General features: G+C 38.3%; 1 protein-coding gene across 1 annotated transcript; it reads right to left on the bottom strand.

The window, feature by feature from the left end:
* Window positions 1–1746: 1746 nt before the first annotated feature.
* LOC115927859 (serine/threonine-protein phosphatase 6 regulatory ankyrin repeat subunit C-like) lies at window positions 1747–14277 on the bottom strand. The gene is made up of 6 exons (XM_030994139.1): window positions 14274–14277; window positions 12715–12992; window positions 4744–4963; window positions 4022–4107; window positions 2975–3181; window positions 1747–1776 (listed from the first exon to the last, which is right to left on the bottom strand). The coding sequence occupies exons 1-6, from the start codon at window positions 14275–14277 to the stop codon at window positions 1747–1749; spliced, it is 825 nt and encodes a 274-aa protein (XP_030849999.1).
* Window positions 14278–17995: the final 3718 nt, after the last annotated feature.

Genomic DNA, 17995 nt, shown 5'->3' with positions numbered 1-17995 from the left:
GCAACTTTCAACAAACAGAACTTTGTTATTCCTAGCTTATTTTTCTTGACTGAGGTATCATATGAAAGAGCAGAAAATGAACTTTCTAGAAATATGAAATTTTCTTTGAAATTCAAATACCGCCCGCCAAATTACTTTCTGGTTTCCTTCCTTAAAATTGCTTTTAATCACTCATGCGTGAAATATGCATCACGTGAGTAGCATCAACTGAAAGAGGAGACTATAAGCTTTCCAAATATGTATCATTCATTAATCATGGTGGTGATAAAGTTATGATAACACATCGATACTTCTCGGTTTCGTTTTTTCTGGGACGCACTGTATAGGCATATGGACAAAACACAATAACGTTTTCAACTATGACCTTCACTGATGACGTCATCTAGGCGCCATTTTGTAATTCTTTCTGAAAATCAACGCGTGCGCGTACGTACGCGCGTCAGTGCGCGCGCAAAATATTAAAATGCTCAAAATAATCTCAAAATAATTTTACGTACGTTTTAGGCCATTTTAAGCATTTTATAAAAAATCTCGCACACCCGCATGCGCGCGTGTTTTCGCGCGTTCTGGCTTTTTGGAACAAAGAATCGCCAATTTTTCTTTGTCATCATATTTGGCACATTTTCCCAAGCATTTTGATACCTTGTTAACATATTTCTGACCATTAATAACGGAGTGAGCGTCCGTTTAAGATACACGTCCGTGCGTGCGAGCTCTTGTAATACATAGCATATATGGGCAAAAACATGCCTATACAAAATCCATTGTAGCTCTTAAGGATGTAATGTGACGTCAAATTTTGTTTCATATTTTGTAGAGTATGAATTGGAAATATGATTTTTTGTCTCATTTGACCCTCAATTAACTCATGACGTGATCATAATGGCCTCCGAACTCAAAACTCCAATTTGCATATTATGACATCAGCATATTTTTGGAAAATTGATTGTATCTCTGTAAATATTGATTGATTTTCTTCCAACTTTCGATATGTTCTAGCTGAGATAATTCACTACAAATGCATTACACATGATTTTTCATTTCGACAAAATCATCATGGCGTATTTTTGCGATTAAAGGAGGAATATCAATTTTTCACTTTTTGCGTGTATTCTTTATGGGACATGACTTTTTTTTCAAAACTGGATTCCACATTCCCGTCTTTCGCGAGCAATATCTCCGTCGTTTTAGCTTCGTTTACGCCGAAATTCGAGTATGTTGTAGCTGAGACAATAAGCTATCTTAAATTTGCCCTTTATTTTGTCTCAAATTTAAATTAGACCAGCCCACCTATACTTGTTCAAAACAAGTATTACAAATCTAGTTATTAATATTGTCATCAACATTCATTCATTTCATTTCATCTACATTATTTCATGAAATGCATTCAGAAAATGAAGAAAAAAAGGAAACGAAAATAACCCGTGAAAGAAAAATATTGTCGGCGAAGCATTTGTCACCGGAGCTAGTGTCGCTTCAGGCGGAGCAAATGTCGGCGGAGCAACTGTTGGCGGAGCAATTGTCGGCGGAGCAAATGTCACCGGAGCAATTGTCGCGTTTTGCGGAGCAATTGTCGGCGAAGCAAATGTCGGCGGAGCAAATGTCGCGGAGCAAATGTCGCGGAGCAATTGTCGCGTTTTGCGGAGTAAATGTCGGCGGAGCAATCGTCGGCGAAGCATGTGTCGGGTTACCACTAATTATTATGATTTCTGAAACGGTGAGAGCAGCCATGGCAAACGATTTTTGCTAAAATCTAGCAACAATTATTGCTTTCCCCTAAAATTACAATGAGACATAAAGTTAAATGAAATTATGGTTGACAACACAATATTGTCTCGAAGAAATTAAAACATATTGGAAATAGAATTAATAAAACATAAATGTGATCATGAAATTCTTTTCAACCGTTAACAAGGTTATACATGTACTAGTAGCCCTAGTGATCACATCCACCACAAAAATAAGGGCCAACAAGCACATCACCACCACCACCATCATCAATCATCATCATCATCATCAACATCACCATCAACAACACCATCGTCATCACCACCACCACCACCATCTCATCATCATCATCATCATCATCATCAACAACACCATCGTCATCATCATCATCATCACCATCATCATCATCATCAACAACACCATCGTCATCATCATCATCATCATCATCACCACCACCATCATCATCACCACCACCATTATCATCATCACCACCACCACCACCACCATCTCATCATCATCATCATCATCATCATCACCACCAGCATCACCACCACCACCACCATCTCATCAACATCATCACCACCACCACCATCATCACCACCATCTCATCATCATCATCACCACCACCATCATCACCACCACCACCACCACCACCACCACCACCACCACCACCATCTCATCATCATCATCACCACCACCATCATCACCACCACCACCACCACCACCATCACCACCACCATCTCATCATCATCATCACCACCACCATCATCACCACCACCACCACCACCACCATCTCATCATCATCACCACCACCACCACCACCACCATCTCATCATCATCATCATCACCATCATCATCATCATCATCAACAACACTATCGTCATCATCATCATCATTATCATCACCACCACCATCATCATCACCACCACCATTTTCATCATCACCACCACCACCACCACCACCACCACCACCACCATCTCATCATCATCACCACCACCACCACCAACACCATCATCATCATCATCATTACCATCATCATCATCATCAACAACACCATCGTCACCACCACCATCATCATCACCACCACCACCACCATCATCATCATCATCACAACCACCATCATCATCACCACCATCATCACCATCATCACCACCATCACCACCATCACCATCGTCACCTTCATCATCATCTCCACTATCTTCATCACCAACATCCTGTCTTCCTGACTAAGAAAAAAAAGACTTACTTCCAACGGATGTTTCACTTCGTCCTCACCGCTCTTCAATGAAATCTCTGACTTTTTTCTCTTCTTTTTCTTCTTCGTGAAATTTAATCCCAAGATGGATTTGGCGAGTCGTAGCGGGAATTCGTCAGAGTCAGGTTTCTCGTCTGAGCTTTGAGACGATGAATCGGCCTGCTTGGCATATGACGGAAGGTCGCCTTGCTCATTGCTCTAATCAACGAATTAAAAGAAAAAATACATTAAAGAATAGAGATGGAGTCGGGTTTGGAACAATTTCAACACATGGCCGAAGTTTCATTATTAATAGTATATCCATATTCCTTCATAGTAGGTCCATGGTATATCGCAAATAATTCGATAAATAAACCAGAGGCACTCTTAGAAGCCTAGTCCATCACATGTTAAAATACGCAAACTTTACAATGGCCTATCATGTAATCTGGATATGATTTCATTAGGGCATTTAAATTGACCTTGGAGTGATGTCTCGAAAGACTTTGCGATCGTGTCTTCTGTGATAATATCCTAAAATCATCATATGCAATATACATGTACAATGCCAAAGGCGAGCCGAAATCGATCCGCGATCGGTATCTCCAACTTTTGAAAGGATAATATGGTCTTTTGCTAGACCTTTCCTTGACCGGTTTCAAATATATTTCTACTATTTACACTGTTAAGCTAGCTATTACAAAAATAAACGATAGTCCTTGTCTTATAAATAGTGCGATGTATTTAAATCGGTCACAACATGATGTGAATCGCAGGTCTGTAAAGAGACAGGAGTGTATCAGTTTGTGACTGATTCGAGGATTTTCAGTCAATCCGGACGAATCGCAAATCTTGTTAAAGTCAGTTGATGACGATCATTTACATTTTAGTTCGAGATTGTTTAGTTATAGTCACGGTTATGAGCAAAAGTCTGCTAATGGCGAAACATACTTTTCGACTATGCCATTTCAAAAGATAAGCAAATTTAGGCGCTGTCATCCATATCATTCCATTTTATGGGTTTAAAATTGGACAGCGACTTGTTATCCGAAGATTTACCTGTATTGTAGGAGCCCTGTCGCTGGCTTTTCCGATCGCTGCGAAGTGAAGAGGCCGCTTTCCACCTTTTCCGATATCGTTGACGTCTGCAATGATAAAAATGAATTGTTTGTTTGTTTGTTTATTTTATTTTAGCACGGTGGCATACTTACAGTCAATAGCTGTTCTTCAGCATGGCCGGGCAATCACAATTTGTATATTACTTCTCAAGATCAAGGATAAACAACGAGAAGTTTGTAATATTTGAGTTTCATACAGTATTATCAATGCCACCATATTTAGCCATCTCTCCTATATCTTGTATATAATGTTTTTAGTTTAGATTAATTCACGTTTTGCATAATGGACAAGCGAAAGAGAATATTTCTATTTAAAATGTAATCAAAGGTAAGACCTATTTCGTGATCTTACAATAAAGCATAGAATTATGATTTAAATATCGATGTTTTCTGTGAATCAATACAATTAGAACAATATGTAGATAGACAGGGTCCACATTGATGGTGGGGGGGGGGGTGGAGCTTGAGTATGTAGGCTCTTCATCCACTCTTCCCATTTTTTGTTTAGAAGACACACTCATTTCATCACGTTTTAGTCAATGTGCTCTTTCCCATGATCACCCCCCCCCCCTTCCCTAATTCAAGGAACGCTCTGAATTGAATCATAATTATACCAATCTTGATCCCAAAAATCAATAGGAAAATCACAGGACATATAAATACCTGCACCATACTGAATCAACAACTTGGTCATGAGCACATCGTTGTTGAGGGCGGCATAGTGAAGTGGCCCATTATTCTTCCCATCATGCTCTCTGATGATGGCGGCAAAGCCTTCGGTACCGAGCTTACTAAGCATGTCCATCATCTTCTCATGGTCGCCCATCTTCGCCCCCGCAACCACGATGTCTGTGTACTGTAATTGAAACCCGGAGGAGTACCACTGCAGACAAAAAAAAAAATTACCAAAGATGATGTCAATACGGTGACACGACATTTGCTCCTGCGACAATTGCTCCGGGCTTTATTTCGTCTAAGATGTAGGGTTAGGGTTAGGGTTTCAATAGGGTTTTATGTTAGGTTTAGGGTTAGGTTTAGGGTAGGGTATAGTGTTGAATCCAGGGTTGAAGTTAGCCATTCGATTAGTGTATGAAATTTACAGCGGAGCAATTGTCGCCGGAGCAAATGTCATGGAATCGTAAATACTACATTTGAAAGAGAGAGAGAAAAAAAGGAGCTGAATTTCACAAATACTAGCCACAAAGGAAAGAGAAATTGGAAAGATGATGTCCTTGAAAGATGTAGCTTCGTTGAATATTCATTGAGCTAAATCTAAATGATATAGTTCTCTGCTAATAAAACACATGATACATTTGACGTTAACAAATGTAATGAATTGTGATATCATGATTTCTTGTATCAAAAAGTAACCAGTTGCTGCAAATATGATGCATGTGATTATTATACTGATTCAAAGAAAGCTACATGCGTTGTAGAAACAGGTATGGAAACCGTAACTTGGTCTCATAATTGGTATCCTAAATTTGTTGATAACTGAGCCATTATGTGCACCATCTCCTCTAAATGTAGATCATTCTCAACATCACTATAAACAACACTGGTTATGGGTCACTGAATACCCACAAGTTCTGCCTCAGTCACACATTTGCGTATTTGACTTGCGTATTGCTGCGTATTTATAGCTAGCCGTTTTAACATTTATTCATATTTCTTGATATCTAGAATAACCATTGCTTTACAACAGAAAATCATTTCTTGAAATCAAGAAATAGAAATAACTTTTTAAACGGCGTGCCATACATACGCAGAAATACGCAAGTCAAATACGCAAAGATGTGACTGAGGCACTAGGGAAGCAAGTCATTTTTAAAGGCATCGAAAATTCATCGAACGCTCCATACAATGCTACGGAAGCGTTAAAGTGCCTTTCTACTTGACGACATGACGAGATATTTTATCTTGTCAAGTCGACTTAATATCCATATCATGTCGACATGTAAAGATATTTAACCTACCATGTCGACTTATCAACTTTTATTAGTCGACATGGCGAAATAAATTATCTTGCCAAGTCGACTTCACAAAAAGTTCATGTTGTCATGGCGACATAAGTTATCTTACCAAGTCGACTTCAAATTTGCCACTCTCCAACAAGTGTAAATCCATACCCGATATTTTTAAGAGCTAGTTACTTGGGTTGCTCGTCTATACAGAACAGTGTCTAAGCGCCCATGAGCTTCACAACATGCTGATATAAACGCTCGATAAAGAGCAATTATTATCATTATTGATAATATTTTGTTTTTGTATATACAATCTGGGGTCATAGTAACAGCTTAGCTGTAGTGACGATTTTTCAATTCATTTAAGAAATCAGAAATTTACTGAAAAAACTTTTTAATTCCATGTGTTACCGTGTAAACTCGAATTTAACGCAATTTGGTATTTCTGAGACACGGTTAATTCTAAAAAAAGATATTTCCAAGACACGGACTGTTGTAATTTATTATGTAAATAATGTTATTCTTGGTTACGCAAAATCGTGGGTTACATTACGTTTAGTTCAGAGCAGAGCAGTTTCCCGGTTATTGATACTTTATCATTTACACTTAGTGTGTAATCTTTCTCCAAGGGGATTCGAACAAATTTCTCCCCGCAATCATCGGCATAGCTTTCAACAGCTACATCCTTAAGAGGTAAGAGGACACATACACAAAACATTAAAAAAAAACTCAAGGGGGGTTAACCCCCCCCCCCCCCCCCCCCCCCCCCCCCTGCGTACGCGTCTGCCTGTAACCTTGTTCACTTCGTATAATAGCTGCTTTGTATAACTCATCTCTATGTTTTTTCCTGGTACTTATCGGGTTCAACTGACAGGGATTTTCACTGTCGCCGAGTTTTTTTCCCGGTTTCGTCAATGTTTGGATTGGGTCTTCGCTCCTAGACTACATGTAGTTCATCCAAGTTCAGGACGCCGAACATTTCAGCTTCTCTGAAGTAGAACATTGACAGTCTTCAAAATCAATGTCGTGACGCGTCGCTTGTCGACAAGTCTCCGCATTGAAATTGCATTTGAAAGGCATTGAAGCTTGATATCCTATTATTCATATCTCATATATTCTCAAATCAAAATTTTAGTCTATGTATATTCATGCAAAACTGAATATCTTTGAGTGTATGAACTAATACATGAATATATACATTGTTATTTTAGTACTGCGTTCAATTTATTGTCTGGTCGGGTTTTTCTTCGATTATAATTACAGACATCTTCACTTTGTCAAATGTAAAAACCAGTTCAATTGCTGAATTATAAATTGAACTCATTGAACTGTATTTATTTTGTTTCCAAGTGCTTATTTATCTTGAGAGATCCGAGTCACAGTTAAAAAGTTAAGATGCTGAGTCGCCGTGTTTCATTCATTAGTGTGTTTAAATTGTTAATGCTTAAAAACGTATCAATACTTTCACTCCCATAATTTAGAAAAGTCAGTAACGTCCCAACATAGTAACCATTTGAGTTAGACGATTTTTTGTTGGGTCATTTCAGAATAGGACTTTTTCTTTTGCCACGCTTCAATACCGTGCATGAAAACACACTTTTTAAAACGTGATTAAATGAAGTGCTATTCATGATATTAGACAAATGAGAGAAGCCATTCTCCTTTTTTGTAGTGGGTACATGTTGTGGGGGAAGGGCGAAGCTTAGCTGTATAGATACTAAGTTGATCATAGAGAGAGAGAGATATATAGAGGGATATTAAAGTCTTGCACAAAAGAAAGGAGAACAAAATCAAGAAAAAGAGAACAAGAAAGGAGAGATAATGCAGAGTATGCCACACTGATCACATATAATGTTCTTCTTCGGCTGTTACTTTTTTGTTTGTTTTTGCTTGTTCTTATTTCATTTTCATTTTTCTCTTCTTCTTGTTTTTGTTCGCTTCTCACGCGAAATCCGCACTCTATTACCTATCAATTAAAAAAGTTTCATAATACTCGATACTTTATGCGGGGGCGGGGCGGGGGCGTTCATGCAAAAAGTTGGTAACCAGACGTAGTTCAATAACCTGAAATAATACATTTGTCTGTGGGGCTACTGCGATGTAGCGAAGTACATGGAGAAGGTGTAACAGGGTAATCACCCCATCTCGGATATTTCGAACCTTTCAGGGATTTAAAAAAAAAATCCTTATAGTCTCATAACTATTCGCTTTACTTGGAAATACATTATACTCGTCGTTTAATTTTTATATATTAAAATCCGCAGGGATAGCAAACACGTTTGTTATTATTTTATTATTTTAATGTGGGGACACAGCTAAATAGCAAAAACTACGTGATATCGACGATTATTTTACTATTGCAACGACACCATGCTTCAACACTCACTTATTCAAGGAGTATGAGATGACCCACTTGACTATGAAGCAGCCTAGCACTTCAGAACTCCTAAGATGCTCCTATACTCTGCAAATCTTCTAGAGTCTCTTGAAAACACGCCTTATTCTGTAACCTTAGTTGAATTAAAATGTTTTTAATAAAGTATAGCATTTTGTACATATTTTGTTGTTGCTGTATTATTACATCATATGATCTGTTCTGCAACCTATAAATTCCTTGTACTGTATCATATACTTTCTCTAAATCATCATCATTATTATTATTATTATTATTATTATTATTATTATTATTATTATTTACTGAACTTTATGGTCAAATGCAGTTTGTTAACTTGTATTTAGTATTTTCCCGCTCATATTTAGTAAGCTATATTTTAATTATTACTACTACATTTACTACTCCTATCAAGACTTTTCGTTCAACGACTTGCATAATAATAATATTAACAATAGTGGGTTCTTGTACATAATACCGCTCATGTCTGTCAGATTTGACACTCCTGGCGCTCAACGATTGTTACCCTATAGCCAGCAGCCTGCCTGTAGTGGTCGTGAAGAAGTTCCCCTCAGACAAATCCCCTCCTTAACTTGTTATGCCCACTCACAAATCGATAATGTTAGGGGGAAATGCTTTTTGGACCGTATCAAATCGTTCATCGAAGTTTAATGAACGCCTTCAATTAACAAAATCTAGAAAACCTTGAAAAGAAAAGAAGGTTTAAGCAAAGGAGTCGCTTTTGTTACTCCCGCATTGAGGGGCCTAATCAATGTTCCGGAGAAACCGATTGCATTGCATTTGTGTATCCAATACAACCCATGTATGAAGGGGATTGGATCAGGTAGTGGGAGGGGGCACTGGTGTGGGGTGGTCGGTGTTACTTTTTGGGAGTAAGGTGTCGTAATATCGTTTCGGGTAGCTCTTCCTTTTTTTCTGTATAATGTTCGGCCTACCTAGCAACAATTAGTGTATGTAATTTGCATTCTCATTGTAACGCGGCACTTAACAAAGATTTATGCATTAGATTCGACTACATTACGAAAATGGTCAGTTGCCAGGTACTCATTTACACATGTGGGTTGAGAGTGGCAAATGCGGAACAATATCTTGCCAAAAGACGTCCATAGTGCCAGGCCATTGGATTGATAGTCAAGTGACTGAACCACTTTACCATGACACCTCCAAAGAGGTGGCTCGATCCAGAAGTTCATGTGGCTGTCGTGACGTCACTTGTGGAACTTCACCATGTGACATCAAAATATATCACGATCGCTAATTAAGATCTCGTTTAGTTCTTATCATTTTGATGATTCAAAAACCTCGCCGTATAAACACCCGCTGCTGCCTGCTTATATACGCGCTTCAAAATTAACCCTTGTCAAATCTCTTCCATACATTTCTTTAACAGTCGTTTGACCAGATTTCAACTTTATCTTTAATCCCTAGATAGTTGGGATTAGTGGGGGATTAGCTACCTTTGCTAAATCCGAGACAACATAGATTCATTGACAATGACGCCAGGGCATAACAAACATATATTAAGTGAGAGCATGGACCTATTCCGTAATAGGTCCATGGTGAGAGTAAGGAAAACTAATCTCAATGTGATCTTCGGCTGGAGCTCGCGCGATACCGCGTAATTAATTTTGAAATTTGGAACATGACACAGGGCTTAGAGCAGTACAACTGTAATGATATCATTTCATGATAATTTTTTTAATTTTTTTTCCATTTCAATTCGGTGTATTTTTTTGTGACTGAGCCACCCACTAATAGGAGATTATATTCTCAAATCCAGTTTGAAGGGGCTTTTGGATTGAGCGTTGCGTAATTTATTTTCAATTATGTCTTTCATTAAAGAAGAACTTTTTCAGCTTTCGCACATTATCACCATGCTTTTGTGTAGGTTTCTGCCAAGTAGAATATATTGCTTTCTTACAAACACGTTTTTATCAAACAGATGTGTGATTATTCATCGTTAACAATGTGGAAGAAAAGAATTATATTACTGAATCGCACGTAAATTTTGCAGGGTTACATGTGTTGTGCTGTTTTGTGTTGTGTTGTCCTGTGGTGTACCGTGTTCTGTATACATCCATTGATATGGTATGTCATTGAGTTTTATTTTCAATACAAAAAAATACCCCCCTTTCAATTTCAAGGACCATTAGCTTTTAGCCGAGCTCACCAGTTCTCTTCAGGAATCTTATTTCTCTGAGTAAGGGCATGACAAGTTTTCAGACGAGGGGGTGGGGGGCTTACGTCTCTTTACACTCTCGATAATTTGAGAGCAAGCTTTATAGCAAGCTTAGAACAATTTTGTAAAAGGAAAGTTTGTCCTCACGCTTCACACTTCACAGCCCAAATAAGAGGCGGAGGCGCCCGGATATTGCGATTTACTTGTTGTTGTTTTTTGGGGGGTGGGGCTGCAGCCAATATAGTTTAGGTAAATCGTAAAGTAAAATTAGGTTAAGACGATTTAGATCAATCTCAACGTAACGATTTCAGGATTTTACTGTTATAGATCTGTGAATTGCATTTATTGAAAGCATGAGTGGCATCCACAAACACTATGTAATTATTTACAGAAATATGAAATGAACAACATAATGTAGACCCACTATCGAAATAATTACTTGTAACATATCAGACTGGAAAGTTTTCAAAGCTAGTAATGGCGACTATGAGCGAAAAATATATATGTTTTGAGGTGTACATGTTACAATCATGTCCCCTATTTTTTTTTAATGTATTTCATAATTCAGTTAATAATTCTCGTTTTAAAATTGCAGTCAGGAATACACACAATTAAGTCAATGTGTTGCCCTTCTACTTCTCAATAACCCCTTCTTCATAAAAACCGTTGCGACTATCAATATTTCGCTCATCCACCCTTTTGAACATTGTTTTCCTGAGATACATTATTTACATAAGAACTAAAAACTATCCTTTAGACTTTTTCGTTTCGTTTTTTTTTTGTCTGTGTGATATCCTTTATGGGGTCTGATCAAAATGACAAAGAAAAGTGTAAACATTAATATCTATCAAATCTCAAACACTAGCTATGAAATAAGATATACCAATGGATGATTCACATTACCAAAATTCATGAATAGCGCTGTGTAAATTTTTTTTTCTCTCTCGAAACTCCTAAAGCGTCCGGCTATAGCAAACTCAGAAACGTTTTAGTAGGGAAACCCGATCTATATGCTAAAAAAAGTGCCTTTATCTTTTTAAAAGGTGATAGTAAATACTTTAATCTTTTAAAAGTGTGGTAGTAAACACTTTTAACTTTTGAAAAGGTGTCAGTATACATCTTCATCTTTTGTAAAGGGTGCTTGGCACCACCATGACAAGTGACGCTGATGTGACACAGCTTGGGATTTTTCCACAACTTTTTGTTAATTATTCGAGTGTTATTCTACCTGTCCCCACATAGGAAAATAAATAGTAATTAAAGGTTTTATGGGATGAGACGGAGCTGAGAGTAGGCAAAAACGTTGATGAGAACCAAGAACAGGAAGAAAACTGTTAATACTACACGTGAGGCACAGGAGGAAAAGGAGAAACTAAGCGAGGGGTCAGTGACACAAAGACGTAACTCCATTTTGGCCATTTTGAGAAAAAGTGCTTTAAAGATAGAGGTCCACTTGAGCCTTAAGGAGTTAAGTCTATGTTTCACTAGCCATTGACCTCAATGGGGTGTTGGGTGGAGTTCAGTCTTTGTGTTTCCTGGAAAGGAATCAAGAACTCATTTTTTTGTTTTGATATCAAGTACTCATTTTGGCAAAATATGGAGTTACGTCTTTGCGTCACTGAACCCTCGTAAGTCTCTGGTCTAGACTTGGGGCGTGTTTATGCTTCACTTTTTCTGGCCAGAATCAGGCATCTGTTACGCGTTTAGTTTAAAACACCGTTGCGTCCATGCTCACTTTTTCGCCGATCGTAAACTCACAAAAAGATGCGTTTACAATTTGTAAACGTGTTTAAATGGGGTCAACGCACAGACCTCTAGTGGGTCTACGTAGCATGCACAGTGAAGGTTTGCGAATCCAGCTGGAATACAAATTAAGGCCACCAAAGGAGAATTGCCTGTAGGAGCCGGAGAAGTAAGCATAAACAGTACACCGTGGAACTGCGGTTGCGATGAGCGTTTACGATGAGCGTTACAAATCGCTCATTCTGCCTTCAAAAGTGAAGCATAAACGCGCCTTTAGAAATTCGATCTGTCCTACAATGACTCCGGCAAAATTACAAAATAAAAGATAAACTCACCGACTGGCTTCTATCCCGAGAAAATGACGAAGCCTTGCTAACGGAATCCGAACCTGGGCCCTTCGTAGTCAGACACGCACTCGACTTCGACAACGCCTTCAACTCTATCGGACGCCCGCTCCGATTTCGTCGGTCGATGTCTCCCGCAAGGTGCGGCAGCGACCCGATCATATCCTTCGAAGCCATTTTAAGTTCTGACGAATACTCTAGAGTGTATATCTTGGTTATTGGTCCATGGGTTTCTAAGCTTGCTCTGGTCGGGTAATCATCCTCAAAAGCTGATGAGAAGTACAGACACTCAGAGATCACAAAGCAAGATGAATCCAAGCGTGAAACTAACCCTACATGTCATTGAACGAAGATCTTTTCAAAATGGGGCCAAACTGAATACTTGTTGTTATTTATTTTTAGAAAAAATGGCAAATCAGAAATAGATTAGTTGCTCAGTACACTACCAATGAACCCGAACTATAATTAATTGATCAATTAATTAAAGGGGACATATACATGAAATAGATCAGATGTATTTACTTAATCTACTTAACAGAAGCCAGTCCAATTGTTAAGAGCTACTCAGTTACGTGCTGCAAAATAACGGAATATTTGCGACTCCATGAAACCTTGAAATCGGACAAAGTGTTTCCTTCGCGCTATTGATCAAACAGTAACATACAAATCGCCCGCTTTTTGATTTTCCTTGTAAACAACTTGTTGTACGAATGAGCTGTATATGTCATTCGAATTAATTGATAATTGGTTCGCCTTTAGGGAAACACAACACCAGGGGCGTACGCAGGAGTTTTTCAAGGGGGGTGGGGTTAAAATCTGGCCCAAAATATTGGGGGGGGGGGGGGGTAAGCGGACACTTTTTTTTTGTTTTTTTGGTAGTCCAAAAAAAAATCGCAACGACTCAGCCAACCGAAAAGTCGCTCAGTGGGGGGGGGGGGGGGGGGGGGGGGGGGGGGTAAGCGGACACTTTTTTTTTTCTGGGGTCTCGAAATAAAAAAAGGGGGGGTTTAGTTTTTTTTAGGGGGTTAACACACATAAAAAATACCAAAGGGGGGGTTTGAACCCCCCCCCCCCCCCCCCCCCCTGCGTACGCCCCTGCACAACACGATGAGTGTAATTTATAGGGTACGTTTATGCTCAGCTTTTTCTGGCCAGAATGAGGCATCTGTTTACGCGTTTAGTTCAAAACACGGTTGCGTCCTTTTTCATTTTTGTTTGATTCACCGAAAAACGGCGATCATAATCGCCGATCTTAAACTCACACAAAGGTGCGTTTACGATCAGCGATTCTGGGGAAGCATAAACGCACAATCATTAATTTGTAAACGCGTTTAAATGGGGTCAACGCACTGACATCTAGTGGGTCTACGTTACGTAGCATGCGCAGTGCAGGTTTGCGAATCCAGCTGGAAGGCCACCCAGCCAGAATTGCCTGGAGGAGCCAGAGAAGTGAGCATAAACAGTACACCGTGGAACTGCGATTACGATGAGTGTTTACGATAAGCGTTTCAAATCGCTCATTCTGCCTTCAAAACTGAGCATAAACGTACCCATAGAGATGCAAATATATTTATCAGGCTACAAAGAGGCATAAGTGTCCCATGATACCATGAAATCGGATTCGTACTCTTGGAAAAACAGTTACATATTTATCGTCTGCTTGTTACTTAACTTTCCTTGTTAAAGCCTTGTACGATCGAGCTGTATTATGGTAATATCATTCGAATGTATAGGGGACATAACACGATTAATGTCTTTCGCGGTGTCGGTGTGGGAAACAGGGTAAGGAACCCGAGAGAAAATGCAACAACTTACGATGTGTTTAGAAACGATGTTTAAGAATAAACATAAATGTCAGCTTATGTATTTTTGCTCTTAAGGAGAGAGATAAATTGTTTTAAAAATATCACTGATAATACGATTGCTATCATTCTAATTCTTGTAGCAAAACAATACGACAATGGGGAAAATGAAACAATGCGTTTTTTTTTTGTCATTTGCTTTACAAAAAACAAAAATAAACCTTTACAATACGACTACTGTCACTCATGCGTTGAATCTTTAAAGAAATGTAGGAAAGGAACTCATTTAGAAAGTTTGAAAAGAAGGGGAAAGTCTTTTGCGTAAAACAAAATGAGTTTGATGCGATTACCGACCTTTGCATATCAACTCTTCAAGAAAACAGTGATTGATGCGTGTTATTTATCTTGCTTGCTTGAATCAAATATTTTTTGTTTGTAAAAATACAGACTGAAAGTTGAGGAAAATAAAACTAAGACAATAGATGTGAATAATACAAAGTGGATGAAGATAACTTAAGATTTACAGGAAATGCATTTACAATGTGCTTTCAAGTAGGGAGATGTCAGTTACATCTCCCTGTTTCAAGTAAATATAGATATATCATTTTATTTTATTTAAGCATGTGATGAAGTGCTTGTTATAAATATTTATGTATGATGTTATACGTGATTTTGTATCTTAATAAAGATTTATTTAAACAACAACAATAAATCTTGCTTGGTTGGTGATAGACCGTCTATGATAGTATACACATAATAATTAATAACCCAAGAGTCTAGAGTAGAGTCTAGACGATGTTAAGAGCATTATGCGTCACCTTTTGAAACGTGCGAACAATGTATGCAAAGCCATATGACATAATTAAAGAATGATTTATAGACTGAGGCATTCAATGTTGACTTGAAGAAAGTCCTTGGTATCGTGTCTTTAACAAAAAAGAGTTTTGTAAATTAAACCATTATAGATCGCCTTTTTGGCTTTCAGAAGGTCTTAGTCGAGTAGTTGTTCAAAATTACTGATGCAAAAATGATATGTAAGATTGTATTCATGTGGGTTTAAAAAACAAAATCTTGACGTGCATCTGGACGCATTTGTTTCGTTCCGTCCCCAGGCGTTACATGACGCTCAAAAACTGTTTGACCAACAATGACGGTCGCATTCTACCGGGTACCCATTTAACACCTGGGTAGCAATTGTTTACCTCTGTATTTTCTCCCTCATCTGGTATTTTTTTCTATCAAAAGTTAGACATTTAAAACTAAAATTGTTTCAACAGTTTCATCTTATATGCAGCAGAGAAATTATTTGCTTACAATATTTAGTCTGTACCCCTCAAAATTAATGATTTTGCAGAAAATGTAGATCAAGATGATAATGAAATTAAATGAAAAAATACAGTATAAAAGACACATAGAAATTGTATTACTTGATCAAATAAATTTGGGCAGGGGAGGTAACCGAATCCCGATGCATCGGGGGTGTCATTTGCTGACTTGCAGCGACTTTTGCTGAAGCGCCATTTTAGAATGACATCGTACACACTTACAAATATTGCATTGGGAATACTGGCCTGTGGGGTAAAATACTAATGACAGACTTGATGAGCGCAAACGTAGAAGGGGCCTTCGCTTTGGGCCAACGCTGGCTCAACCAACCAGTTCGAGTATTTAGGCAATTGATTTTGATGAATTAATTAACAGAATCACCTTCTCACGACCTTGCATTCCATTTTCGCTAATCGATTATGTACAAACAATTTACACAATTCATTAATTATAGGTGTTACCTGCAACAATTAAAATAACAAACAATCATGTATGTCACGAAGTTCTATGTCAAGGATTTATAAATCGGAATTTCAGATTATCGTAAGCTAATATTTGTTTCACCATTAAGTGCAGAGAACGGGAGGTGTATTAATTAATATAATCACCTTCCCTCTGCCTTGCATTCCATTTGCACTAATCGATTATTTACAAACAATTTACACGATTCATTAATTTATAGGTGTTACCCGCAATAAATCGCACAAAGAAACATGTATAGGCCTACATGTATGTCTAGAAGATCTATGTCAAGGTTTTATAAATCGGAATTTCAGATTATCGCAAGCTAATGTTTGTTTCACCATTAAGTGTAGAGAACTAGAGGTGTGGTGGTCCAGTGGATACGTTTCCGGGTTGTGATCCACAAGGTAAGGGGTTCGAATCCCTGCCGCAGCATGAACGTCCTTTGGCAAGATAGGTCAGTCGGAAGAGCAGTGGTCTCGTTATCCGGTGACCCGGGTTCGAAACCAAGTCGATGCGCTAGTGCCCTTTGGTAAGGCATTAATCCTCATTACCAGGTCCCTCGGAGAGGACCTTAAGCCGTCGGTCTTTTGGTTGCTTGCTAACAAGCATTTATTGCTTTCTTAGCTGTCAGTTAAAATAACCACCACTATTTCTAATCTACATTTGCCGCACAAACAAGACAGGTGTACTAATTAGCTACCTGGAAGATTTCAGTCCTTGAGAGCACCGAGCCCTACAGTTGCCGGGGCTAAAGCTGGGGCAATCAAATATATACAGTCCTTTGGAAATTGAGACGTTATATCATAATGCGATAGGTGCTATACAAAAAAGGCGTGTTATTATGTTATTATTTTCATTAAGTTGGACGACTGTGCCCATGGTGATGGCACAGTTTACAGAAATCGAAAGATAATGATGAAAATAGCATGCCTAATGAGGCCTTCCAGTTAACAGAACGGAATTTGGTATTAATCAAAGTGAAGTGTCACAGCATCCGTATAAAACCATAAGCTAATTAAATTAGTCATACATAATAATTTCCGACATTGCGTATTGCTCCCCCTGAAAACGAGATGACTTGAAATAATAATTGAATTACAACGTTCTCATTAGTAAAGGGAGTGAATACAATAAATGGACGCATTAGAATCAGGTAGCATGACAAAGTAAGTTACTTAGTTTCAGATAATCCTGACAATTATGTTAGTTCCAGTCGCTATAACCATGATATACAAAATGTTCCTCTTTAATCAACATCAACCCTTGAATTCTAACAATATGGTTGCAGGGCCCTCGGGAAGAACAGTATTAAAGGGTCTTGGTAACATTGTTCAGATGAGAGATAGTGGTGCTAAGGTAGTGACTTCAATGCTAGATGTACAATTAAAGGTAATCTGAAAATTTGAGTGAAAACGGATCATTATCCATGGTACAAATTGGGAAAAACTGATCTGATCGATTCCTTAATTCTCCCAACTATATTATTCTACTTCTATTCTGCTACTTGTCAAAGCCTGTTCAGCATCAAGACAACATGTAAATCGTCACAAAGCAATATAATGGCTCTACATTCCATTCCAGACATTTAAGTGTTGACAGATTTTTATAGCCTGTTTTATGTATTTTTCTCATGGACAAACGGTTGGGAAAATTCAAAAATGGTTGGGAGAATTTACTGT

Source organism: Strongylocentrotus purpuratus, unplaced genomic scaffold (genome assembly GCF_000002235.5).
Source record: "Strongylocentrotus purpuratus isolate Spur 01 unplaced genomic scaffold, Spur_5.0 spur5_scaffold_21, whole genome shotgun sequence".
NCBI lineage: Eukaryota > Metazoa > Echinodermata > Echinoidea > Camarodonta > Strongylocentrotidae > Strongylocentrotus > Strongylocentrotus purpuratus.
This window is presented reverse-complemented; position numbering and strand designations above follow the sequence as displayed.

What these genes read in the sequence shown, in the direction of transcription:
- LOC115927859 (XM_030994139.1), bottom strand. An exon ending in CTCGGGATAGAAGCCAGTCG is followed by an intron (nt 4,964 to 12,714) that starts GTGAGTTTATCT and finishes TTTTGTCTGCAG; the next exon opens with TGGTACTCCTCCGGGTTTCA. An exon ending in AAGTGAAACATCCGTTGGAA is followed by an intron (nt 1,777 to 2,974) that starts GTAAGTCTTTTT and finishes TTGTAATTTTAG; the next exon opens with GGGAAAGCAATAATTGTTGC.